Source organism: Coregonus lavaretus, assembly GCF_964263955.1.
Source record: "Coregonus lavaretus genome assembly, chromosome: 35".
Lineage (NCBI taxonomy): Eukaryota > Metazoa > Chordata > Actinopteri > Salmoniformes > Salmonidae > Coregonus > Coregonus lavaretus.
The window spans coordinates 7,661,730-7,674,477 of record NC_140022.1 but is presented as its reverse complement, the minus strand read 5'-3'; the positions used below and the strand labels follow the sequence as shown (position 1 = coordinate 7,674,477).

General features: G+C 45.8%; 1 protein-coding gene across 1 annotated transcript in view; it reads right to left on the bottom strand.

Moving 5' to 3' along the window:
• Positions 1-335: 335 nt before the first annotated feature.
• LOC311109894 (lysine-specific demethylase 6A-like) overlaps positions 336-12,748 on the bottom strand; it is a 34,863-nt gene continuing 22,450 nt past the window's right edge. Inside the window, exons 14-29 of the mRNA XM_084152911.1 lie at positions 12,591-12,668; positions 12,349-12,456; positions 11,781-12,146; positions 10,736-11,541; positions 10,401-10,530; positions 10,090-10,195; positions 9,336-9,541; positions 7,109-7,170; positions 6,936-7,010; positions 6,689-6,837; positions 6,073-6,187; positions 4,884-5,071; positions 4,563-4,704; positions 4,127-4,253; positions 1,370-1,546; positions 336-1,164 (exon numbers count right to left, since the gene is read on the bottom strand). Coding sequence (XP_084009037.1) covers positions 1,135-1,164; positions 1,370-1,546; positions 4,127-4,253; positions 4,563-4,704; positions 4,884-5,071; positions 6,073-6,187; positions 6,689-6,837; positions 6,936-7,010; positions 7,109-7,170; positions 9,336-9,541; positions 10,090-10,195; positions 10,401-10,530; positions 10,736-11,541; positions 11,781-12,146; positions 12,349-12,456; positions 12,591-12,668 — 2,865 coding nt within the window. The 3' untranslated portion in view covers positions 336-1,134. The remainder of the gene's footprint in view (positions 1,165-1,369; positions 1,547-4,126; positions 4,254-4,562; positions 4,705-4,883; positions 5,072-6,072; positions 6,188-6,688; positions 6,838-6,935; positions 7,011-7,108; positions 7,171-9,335; positions 9,542-10,089; positions 10,196-10,400; positions 10,531-10,735; positions 11,542-11,780; positions 12,147-12,348; positions 12,457-12,590; positions 12,669-12,748) is intronic.

The window sequence follows — 12,748 nt, the reverse complement described above, 5'->3', positions numbered from 1 at the left end:
AACTTCCTGTGTGGAAGCACCTGCTTTCAATATACTTTGTATGCCTCATTTCCTCAAGTGTTTCCTTTATTTAGGCAGTTGACTGTAGAATGGACGGAGGTATCGCTCAAGTCGCAACAAAATGGAATATAACGTTGCGGATAAAGTTTGGAATGACAATTTCATGTGTACACTATCTAAAGACCTGCATCACTATACTGAGAGCATTTGGAACCTTTGTTCATGTTTTTTCAGAGCCCCCATACTGCACAACGAGGATGAGGGAATTAATCGCTGGTTGCGGTAAGTTTCTCAAAACCAGGTGAAACTGCAAAAAAATGTCTGGACCCTTCTATAACATGCCATTTACATCAAAAATAGAGATTTGGTTGTAAAAAAGCAAAATTCTCCTTTAGGTCAATGTGCAACCCATTTTTCTTTGTGACTTGGCTATTCATTTGCCCCCCAAAATGCTATTTTTTTTTTTTTTACCTAAGAAACAACAAAAAACTGAACGTCATAGTTCCAAAATAACAACAAAGATAAAACATAAAAGCTGTAAAAAAAAATAGATATATAATCACCTAAACTCTTCACATTACCATTTTTTTTGTTGATTTTGCCATCCAAAGAGTCTTAAAATTACTATCTACCATAGAAAAAGACCAGTTAGGCTAGTGCTCCTTAGAGGTTCAGGAAAACAAAGGGATCACATCTCAGCCTGTTAACAGAATAAAAAAGAGAGAACAGGTTGGCCAGTCAGTAGTCTTTTAGGGTGGTGTTGCCAGTTGTGACAGATACAATATCTACAAAACATCTTCACTCAATAATAATTCCCCCCCTTTCCCAAAAGTTTTTGGATTAAGTCCTCCATTAAAAGAGCTGAACCATTGTTACAAGAGGGGAGGGAGTCCTGTGTTGGGAAGTGCGCTCTCTGGCGCCCCCCAGGGGGAAGAGGGGGGTTGACACGGCGCACTTTTTGACAGGTTGCATAGACACACGCAGCCGCTGCTGCCTCCAGCCGTCGCTGTGGAGAACAGCCATACGGGGAGACTGTCGACTTTCCTGAATATCAGAAATGGTCCGTTTTTCGTTTGAAATGAAAGTTCCTGTAATGCTTGGGTCGCCCCACAGAAGTCGAAGGGATGTCTAATGTCAAGATGAAGATGAATGCAGTGGGGGGGCCTGGCGAGAAAGAGGGGGGAGAGTTCAATACCGATTCAACGCATGAAACAAAAAGGTATTTTATAGAATGCACATGGAACTCACTCAACACACTGGACAATGCTACACAAGTACATACCCCATAAAATGAGGAAGAAGTCATTTAATAGGATCTCTATGTACATCCCAACAATGTCAATAGAGCAAAATCAAAAGTGTGACTTACTAATGTGAACTGGTCGTAGACTTGCATGAGATCGTCCATCCGGTGTTTCTCTACAACCACAAAGTTGTCCAGCTCGGCGCTGCCTTTCCGGGCACAGTCCTGGCAGTGCACCACATACTGCTTCTGCTTCCTGGAGAGGAGCTCACTCCGCACAAACAGCAGGTTAAACACCTCCACCTGGAACACAGTAGTCAACAAACACACACCAGTCAGTAACTAGGGACGGCCATGAGTAATCGAGAACTCGAACTGACATCAAAACTCGATCTTTAACCCTGTACAGTCTAAGCCCTGTAAGCCGGGGGAGGGTTCTACTAAGCTACATGGAATTGTTTTAAGATAATACCAAGGATCATTTAGCTATTTGATTTAGAATTTTAAGACCCCTTGAAGTATCTATATAGAAAAATATATATATACACACACTACCGGTCCAAAGTTTTAGAACACCTACTCATTCAAGGGTTTCTTTCTACATTGTAGAATAATAGTGAAGACATCAAAACTATGAAATAACACATATGGAATCATGTAGTAACCAAAAAAATGTTAAACAAATCAAAATCTATTTGAGATTTTTCTAAGTAGCCACCCTTAGCCTTGATGACAGCTTTGCACACACTTGGCATTCTCTCAACCAGCTTCATGAGGTAGTCACCTGGAATGCATTTCAATTAACAGGTGTGCGTTCTTAAAAGTTAATTTGTGGAATTTATTTCCTTCTTAATGCATTTGAGCCAATCAGTTGTGTTGTGACAAGGTAGGGGGGGTATACAGAAGATGGCCCTATTTGGTAAAAGACCAAGTCCATATTATGGCAAGAACAGCTCAAATAGACAAAGAGAAACGACAGCCATTATTAGTTTAAGACATGAAGGTCAGTCAATATGGAACATTTCAATAACTTTGAACGTTTCTTCAAGTGCAGTCGCAAAAACCATCAAGCTGTATGATGAAACTGGCTCTCATGAGGACCGCCACAGGAATGGAAGACCCAGAGTTACCTCTGCTGCAGAGGGAAAGTTCATTAGAGTTACCAGCCTCAGAAATTGCAGCCCAAATAAATGCTTCATAGAGTAAAAGTCACAGACACATCTCAACATCAACTGTTCAGAGGGGACCGTGTGAATTAGGCGTTCATGGTCGAATTGCTGCAAAGAAACCACTACTAAAGGAGACGAGACTTGCTTGGGCCAAGACACACAAGCAATGGACATTAGACCGGTGGAAATGTGTCCTTTGGTCTGGAGTCCAAATTTGAGATTTTTGGTTCCAACCGCCGTGGCTTGGTGAGATGCAGTGTGGGTGAACGGATGATCTCTGCATGTGTATTTCCCACCGTAAAGCATGGAGGTGGTGGTGTTATGGTGTGGGGGTACTTTGCTGGTGACACTGTCTGTGATTTATTTAGGATTCGTTATCTGTAATGGTTATGATATCAGGCATTGTGGTTCACTGTTGGCAAATAGATAAATGCGCACACATTGTCCTCTTCGAATGCGGCCCAACACACACACACACTCACAACCAACACACACACACACACACACACACACACAACCAACACACACACTCAACCAACACACACACACACTCAACCAACACACACACACACACTCAACCAACACACACACACACACACTCAACACACACACACTCAACCAACACACACACACACACACACTCAACCAACACACACACACACTCAACCAACACACACACACTCACACACTCTCAACCAACACACACACACACACACACACACTCAACCAACACACACACACACTCAACCAACACACACACACACACACACACACACACTCAACCAACACACACACACACTCAACCAACACACACACACACTCAACCAACACACACACACACACACACACAACCAACACACACACACACCCTCTCAACCAACACACACACACACACTCTCTCATCCAACACACACACACACACACTCTCTCAACCAACACACACACACACACACACTCTCTCAACCAACACACACACACTCTCTCAACCAACACACACACACACACACTCTCTCAACCAACACACACACACACACACACTCTCTCAACCAACACACACACACACACACACACTCTCTCAACCAACACACACACACACTCTCTCAACCAACACACACACACACACTCTCTCAACCAACACACACACACACACTCTCTCTCAACCAACACACACACACACTCTCTCTCAACCAACACACACACACACTCTCTCAACCAACACACACACACACACACACACACTCTCAACCAACACACACTCTCAACCAACACACACTCTCAACCAACACACACACACTCACAACCAACACACACACACTCACAACCAACACACACACACTCACAACCAACACACACACACACACACACTCTCAACCAACACACACTCTCTCAACCAACACACACTCTCTCAACCAACACACACTCTCTCAACCAACACACACACACACACACACACTCTCTCTCAACCAACACACACACACACTCTCTCTCAACCAACACACACACACACTCTCTCTCAACCAACACACACACACACACACACACACACTCTCTCTCAACCAACACACACACACACACACACTCTCTCTCAACCAACACACACACACTCTCTCAACCAACACACACTCTCTCAACCAACACACACTCTCTCAACCAACACACACACACACACACACACACACACACACTCTCTCATGGGCCGGGGCCCGTTACGTACCTCACAGATGGTGCAGTAGTGTGCAGGCTCATCCCTGTTCCTGTCCTGCAGTACCGTCTCCTTCCCTGCAGCGGCTAGAGCCTCCTTCACCGACTGACACTGCTTCAGCGTCCTCAGCAGGCAGAACCTACATCACATACATCATGATATTCAAAGAAATTCAGACACCTACACATTTCTCAAGGTTACTTTTTCCAGCAGCCACCTCATCTAAATGCACGTCATCATCCAATCTGTGGGAGCTATCAATCACTCCAATCCCTAGGGTTCTGGGTCCTCGGGAGAGATGTAGCCCTGTCACTCTCCACCCCTCATGACAGACTGGACACGCACAGTCGTACTACAACGCCTCAAGGGGCAGAACACTTCCTTGTTTTAACACGTGGCAGGAGATCTGCTCACAGCGTGAAACAAACTGTAAAAGATGGAGACTTACTTGATCATCTCGAAGAGCTTGTGGTCGGACACCTTGATGTTGCGGGCCATGTTCCAGGAGAGGTGCACCATGGGTACATGGGATTTGACGCTCTGGAGCTTGTTCCACTCGTAGCGCTCCACGGCCAGCTTGTACTGGTGAGCTGTGGCGGTAGTGGAATTAATGACACCACTTTACAGGTCTGAACATCTGACAAACTGATTCTGGAGTGAACTATCACTTTAAGAGATAATGATATCAAATGTATGAAATTCTATTCATAAATATATTTTTTTTTACAGTAACCCGAAGGAGCAAGCAAAAGCTGCATCAGAGGCTTACCACTGAGGGGTCCTACGTTCCAGGCGATGTTGTTGCACCAGCCAATGGCCTGGACCCAGTGGACAGTGCCCGTGTTGAGCCACACCAGGTCCCCTGGCCGCTGGATGAACCGGTAAACAGGCACATCTGCCTCGTACAGGTCCTCCAGGTTGGGCCACCACGAACCCATCAGGAAGTTGATGTTGTTTCTGAGGGAGAGTTGGCGGGGAGAGAGGGAGGGGAGAGATGGAGAGTTAGGACTGGTAAGATTATTTATTTTCAGTCTTTTCTCATTTCTGTAAGAGATGTGGAATTAGGACTGGTATTAAAGACGATCTAATTTCAGTATTTTCTGTTTTCTTTTGGGCCATTCCTAAAATCAGAATAGTTTTGTTGTGGAAGGACAGAGAGAAGAAGAGATGGGTTAGTTACATTAACCTTGTTTCATTAATGTCCTCATTCCAGGCTTCAATTCAGCTCCTTTCCTTCCTTTCAATATCTCTCCGAATCGCTCCTTTTTCATTCAGACAGTTTGTTCTTAGTGTTCAAAGCGAGGCACAAAAGAAGCCGACCCTCACATTGACCCCGTCTGACGTCTTTCTTTCTTTTGTATATATCCTTTTCTCCCCTGTTCTCGCAGACCCCCAACCCCCTTTCTCTTTCACAGACAGCATCACTATTGTACAGCACCCGATGTCACAGGAAGGCCAAAAAGATCATCAAGGACATCAACCACACGAGCCACTGCCTGTTCACCCCGCTATCATTCAGAAGGCGAGGTCAGTACAGGTGCATCAAAGCTGGGACCGAGACTGAAAAACAGCTTCTATCTCAAGGCCATCAGACTGTTAAATAGCCATCACTAGCACATTAGAGGCTGCTGCTGCTATTGAAATCACTGGCCACTTTAAGAAATGGAACACTAGTCACTTTAATAATGTTTACATATCTTGCACTACTCACTACTATACTATTCTACTGTATCTTAGTCCATGCCGCTCTGTCATTGCTTGTCCATATATGTATATATTCTTAAATTCCATTCCTTACTTAGATTTGTATGTATTGGGTATATGTTGTTAGATAGAAGTCGGAGCTAGAAGTACAAGCATTTCGCTACACCCGCAATAACATCCGCTAAACACGTGTATGTGACAAATAAAATGTGATTTGATTTGTATAATGCATTATCACTAGCTACTATCCTTACTTTTCACAGAAGTCGCTCATCACTCCCCAGTAGGGTTCTGGCACAGCGAACCACTCACAGTCCCCAGGGCCGATGTTGATGTTGACAGAGCAGAAGTTATTGTGTTCCTGATGACCTGGACCACAGAGATAAAGCAAGACCGAGTTCAAACTGTATTATGTAACTTTTTGGGCGACCCAAGAAAATTCACATAGAAATGTCAATTTATAGATCTGTCATTATCTTTGAAATCAAGTCTAAGAAGCGGTAGATCTGTTCTATGTTAACTATTTCTATGCTTCCCGTTCTGAAGTTTAGTTCTTGCTTCTTTTACTTTTGGTTTTGTACACCAGCTTCAAACAGCTGAAAATACTCGATTTTTGATAAAGGAAAATCTTTTTTCACAGCGGTTTAATGATTCTCTATACTATACTTGCTTGTTTTGTCACAAAGTGAAATTAGGTGAACTATTTTAACAACCAGGAAATGACGGAGGGATTTCTGCATAGTGCATCTTTTACAGTCTGTCTTTGTAACTCATAGGTATCAATATAAAACGCACTAGAAACTGCAAAGGTTTGTCCTATAAACTGTATAGCTGTACCGTGCCCTTGCCTGATATATACAGTGTATCTACCTGGTATCCTGCTGCCGGGGACCTTCATGTAGAGCTGGACAGTGTTCATGCCCAGGATGGTGTGTCCTACGTGGCTGAGCAGATTGCCAGCAGACACCACCCTGGCGAACGCAGGCAGCTTACTCAGCTCCTGCAGCTGTAGCTTCCACCTGGGGGAGAGGAGAAAGGGGGGGTGTTCAGAGGCGGCAATGGGGTTTTGCAACGTGTGACCAATGATATGTCTGACCACACTAAAACTGACACGTACTTTCTTTCGTCCGACACGTCGATGTTGGTCCCAAATTTGATGTGCTTTAGGGGACCCCTCCTTTTGCGTGCCGTACTGAACACAGCAGGAAGAAGTTATGATTAGAAAAGGTTGAAAGGTTGTGAACGTTAATATATCAATGAGAAATCCTGACAGGTAGGTGTGTTGCTCACCTCTCTGCTGATGCTGGCTCAGTGTCTGAGGGCTCCTTCAACGCCTTCTTCTCATTCTCCTCCTGAGTAAAGAGGATCCCATTCAATAAACACATCCAGCATTGGGAAACAGGTGTGTGTGTGTGTGTGTGTCAGGGTTTCTGTTAGCCCGCAATAGCCTGCTTTTGGCCGGTAAAAAAATACACGAAAAGCCGATAAAAGTTGCTGACCCGAAAAATCATATACAAAAAAAAATCCCATTACAAAATAATGCTTTTATTCATTGATGGAAATATATTTAACCATCATGCTTATCGGTCTATAGGTTAATTTGCATTATTTAGTGGAATTAAATTGTCCTGTGTGTATTTTTGTTAGTCATCATGTATCTTATTTATCCAACACCGATCCCACAGCACACAGAGACTACTTTGAGCTGGATTTGTCCTGCAGCTCCTCAGCTGGTTACTGCTGGAGTAAAACAAGTACTTTTATAAGCCCATTCATTGTGCAACAATTTTAAATGCAATCGTGTGGTCAAAACAGTTTTGGTGCACGATTAAAAATAGCTACTATTTTTATTTCTCAACTGGTAATTGAAGCGTGCCTCCCATTCACCATTCAAGTGCAGGCAACAGGCTATCAGCGTGACAGTATGCATTTTGAAAACATACTTAATTGTTTGAAATCGTAATGTTTATTTTCATATGCGCATTTTTATTTCAATAATAAAGTTTTCGTTTCTCAAAATCATTGTCACGTGGTTAATCATAAATATCGGAATTAAAATGATAAAAATCTAAAAGTGAAGTAAACTATGACGAGATCACCAGCCTGTCATGTGGACACATTGATAAACCGTGATCCATTGGCGGTTAAAGAAATGAGTGCATGGAACTCTTAGCCTATAGTCCAATGCAGCAGTAGGCCTATAACTTCCATTGCTCTTTCACACCGAGGATTGGTGATTATCGAGGGGGAGATTGTTGGAAAGATTTATCAAATCGCTTACTGCGAGGAACTATGGTATAGTTATAATATATTATCATTCACAGTGGATGTTAAAAAAACACAGTAGGCCAGGTACTTCTATGCGTGCTCAGGCGTGCGCTCGCTCCCTCCCTCAACATTGTCAGGACAGAGAAACCAGACACATGCTCACATGGAGCCCTCCAAACAAAACACAATTAAAACATTTACAAATCTCGTAAATGGTTATGAAATAAACCAAAACTTGTTTCTCACAAGTGTAGCAGGTTGTGAACTCTGCAAACAACATTCCCACTCTGAGAATGAGAACGGTAAATGACTGATTAATACATGCATTAACAGAAAACAATTTAACAAAACGACAGGGATTAACGGTACATTTACTACTGGTGACATATGTAATGGGGAATTGATTTTTTTTAAATGAATCAAAGGGCAAACAATTCACACAATGAAAGCGCAAGTATTGGCAGGAGACAGCTGAGCCATTCTGGAGAGAGACTGGCCTACACCTTCGCCACACACCCCTCTCCTCCTTCTTGTCTAAACATTTTAAATTATACTCAAGACACATTGTCATATTTTTGATGTTTTTCCACTGACAGCTGTAACTCAATCAGCTAGGCCTATTGCCAAGCACACTAACCAACCTGTGGGCTTCCCAAGAGGCATAGACCTACCAGCTTGTGATTTGAAACAATCCACAGATATATATATATATATATATAAAAAGTTAATGATCCTCGATTCCTCTGTGGCTAAGTCATGCTTTCTGGTGTATTTTGAATTATTGTATTTATTTCTGTATAGACAGGAGTACTTATTACACCGCTATGCATTCATATCAACTTTCTTTTTTTGTCCAGAAGCGAAAGGCACAATCCTAGTCGTGCATCTTTAGATTCCCCCTCTTTTTAAGTTTCTATTAGAGATTTTCATCTGTCACATATGGAACCGCTATCAGGTGCGCTGTTTAAAATGGTGTTTTACCACGAATTGCATTTAGGCAAATGATGTTTTAGTCTGCTTCCTTACATGAGTTGCATGTTCTGTTAAGATGCATTATTAATCTAAGATGGGATTTCTGTCATTCTGAGCACTGTGGGTGGACGCCCTCATGGGCTATGGGTCCGTTAAAGTTCTCAAATGGCCGGAAAATTTAAATATTTCAGTAATGTTGTCCAGCGCCACATTTTCCTAACGGAAACCCTGGTGTGTGTGTGTATATATATATATATATAGATCTCCCTCTACTAACCCGTAGTGATTCCTGGAATGAGGCAGCCTGGTACTGGGCGTATTTGGCGATGGTGGTGTGAGCTCGGCCGCTCTCGCAGCGCCACATCTTCTTGGTGCCACTCAGGTCCCAGTTCTCGTCAGCGGGCTGAGACAGCTGGGTACGACACTCTACCAGGTGGTCTGGGTTAGCCTCCACTAGGGTCTTCGTAGAGAACAGACCCAGGTCTGAGAGAGGGGGAGATGGATATGAAGAAGAGAGAGAGAGAAAGAGTGAACAAGGGGTGAAAGAGCGCACTCACTCAAATCAAGGGCATGGAAACCTGCTAATGCACAAGCTGCATTGGGGCTTGCATAAGTACAACATCAAAGTTAGTGGTCGGCACCAAGGACTCCGTCATGGGGCTTTTCTCAATTGAATTTGCTCAACTCCTGCGTCCTCTCTCGCCTCCTTTTGAAAAAGGTCAAAAGGTAATCGAGGAGAGGCGGCGAAGAGAGGGAAGATTTTAAAGCTCTTCTCGAAGGAATCAGGTAGGATACTCATGACTATTATTGATGAAAGGTGGCTATTGAGGAGGGGAGGACTCTTCCGTTCACCTACTAACGAATTGACATCTCCTCGACCACTTATCGGTTTCCAGGTCATGGAGAAGAGAGGACGGAGGAGAGAGGGTGGTGGAAGGACTTTTTCCCAAATGAGAAAAGGCAATACCGGGTAATGGAATGACAGTTGTAACCAGCAGGGGGCATCGTTGCAGTAGAAATAGTAGACTCACCCAGTTTGAGCGCCCCGGCCAACCCTCTGATGACGGTGACAGGGTTGGAGGGGTTTGTGCAGAACTGGTGCAGCGGAGGGAAGAATGCATCCCTCTTATTCTCCAGCTGGGAATCAAATACACAATGATATATTATTTCAATTTAATATATAACACGACCCTTCTCATGTCTTCAAAACTACACGTTTCGAATGTTGAGTAATTCGAATTTGTACGATTCTTATCAGAATCACAATGTTGACTAAAACATTCCCCTTTCATTATCATGCTATGACGAGAAGTCTTTCTTCCATTCTGAGGTTGCTACTCACATAGATGCTTGGTGTGGGGGGGTTGAGTTTGTCCTTGGGCAGGACTGGGGAGGGAGGAGGGGGCAGGCGAGGAGGGGGACACTTATCCAGCAGGAGACTGCTGCTAGACAGACCATTCTTCCCCAGGTTCCTGAAAGAGAGAGAGACAAATAGAGACGGACAAATAGAGAGACGGGGAGAGAGAAAGGCGCAAACAAGATTAGCCTCTTGGTTTTACTGTATAATCTCTGTTCTCTGACAGTTCCTCTACCAACAAATGCAATACTACATCTTCCCACCATAATCAAACTTCCTACAGCCCAAGAAGAAATGGTACTGGGTCACTCCAGTCTAACCTGCAGGCCTTGAGCACGTCTGTGGAGGAGGGGTAGATGGAGACGGAGGACGAGGATGATGATGAGGGGGTGCGGGCGTGGGGTGGTGTGGGTCTGCGACACGTGGCAGGGGGGTCCGCCTTCATCGGGCTCTGGGAGTCCTCTGAGATGCCCCCCTTGCCGTTGCCATTGACTACGGCAGTGGGGCCAGCTGACGATAATGCGGCGGCGGTGGTGGTGGAGGGGCTGTTGAGGCCGTGCGGGCCCGTCGACTGGCTGGGCTCGGTGGATTTGGGCGAGGGGGTGGCGGTGGACATGGCAGAGATGGGGGAGGAAGCGGCCGAGGAGACGGCCGGGTGGATGTTGTTGATCTTCTTGTGGGGGGCAGAGGTGGTGGGGGTGTGGTCGCCCCCCTTAGGATTGTCTGAGCTGTGGTGAGGGGATCTATTGATCGTCCCGTCCTCTCCTGCCGCCGACTGGACGTGATTGGATAAGCCTTCCGCCGCCGTGGCAGTGCTATTGGCCGTCGTCGCCCCTCCAGGCCCCTTTGTTGCCGTGGCGGCGGGGCCGTTGCCGAGGGGCGTGCTCTCTTTGGTAGCGGGGGTGCCGGGTGCTCCACCTGAGGTAGCAGAGTGAGGAGGGGGAGAAGGGGGGGACGGGAGGTGGTTGAGAGCCTGTTGCCGCGGCAAGGGGGCGGCCGAATGTCCAACCTGATTGTGGGGCGTCTGGGGGTGCGAGAGGGGGTGTGTTGACCCCCCAGAGGAGGAGGAGAGAGACCCATCACCATTAGGACCCGCCCAATGTGGAGCGGAACCCTTCTGAAGCCCCTGTAGGGAGAGGGGAGCAGGGAGGGACCACACTGTTAGATCGGAATAAGGACTGCAGCTAAAGAACAACATATAGTAGGTCTAGCTCTCTTCTCACTAAGGAACATCTGGGATTCCATCATTTATGATTTGACTGAGCAAGGACTAGCACAGAAAGGAATAGCACTCTTGTCTCAGAGCACAGAGCCTATAGGAGCTTCACATAGACCTGAATTGAGTGAACAGGTAGAGAGTCCTACCTGAGTGGAGTTTAGGTGCAGGGCCCGGCGCGCTGTGTCCTGTGATTGGGTGCTTGTGCAGGTGTGAGGTAGTAGTACGCCGGGCTGCAGATAAGGCACGTCTCCGTTGGGTCCTGTGGCCGCCACCGGGTGATTATTATTATTATTATTGCCCACAGAAAGAGTGTCAGAGTGTCCGTGTGGTGTGCCGCCTGCCAGAGGCCCGTTGGCCAGTGGTCGAGGGGGGCAGGGGGGCCGCAACGAGCCCTGAGGGGCCAGGTGGGGCCGGGAGGGGGGCAGGCTAGAGTGAGGAGGGGGGAGAGAGTTTGTGGCTGAGGGGCCGTTGGAGAGGGAGGGACGCAGCTGTCCAGACGCATTCTGTCTCATCTGTAGAACAGAACATAATCACAACGTCAGGGTTTAGAAATGAATACCATGTCTTTAATTAACATCACTTTTCAGTGGATTAACTCAAATTAGTAAATATATTACACTACATTAGAATAATTAGAAGAGACATACAGTATACTGCTTGCAGGCCATCAGGTAAACATCTGGGGGTAATAAGTGTGTGTGTGTGTCTGTGTACCTGCTGCTGGTGCTGCTGCATTAGGTTGAGTTGTGCCTCCAGCTGCTCCAGCATCTGCAGCTGCAGGGGCTTCAGACTGGCCCGATTACTCCTCAACTGATCCAGGAGCTGGGCGCACCGAGGAGGTACAGATTAGTGTGTGTGTGTGTGTGTGTGTGTGTGTGTGTGTATATAGAGACAGAATCAGCAGAGGGAAGCGGGTGTGAGTGGCAGGGCATGGTGTGTTAAATGTGTGTGCTTACCTGTAGTTTCTGTGGCGACAGGTACCAGTTGGGGACTGACTGCTGTGCAGAGTTACTAGCCCAGGAATCTGGCTGGCTCTGCAAAAGGAGCAATTGAGAGAAAGAGTTAGTAGTGAGATTCCAGACAAGACAACCTCATCTTCAGCCGACCTAAAATA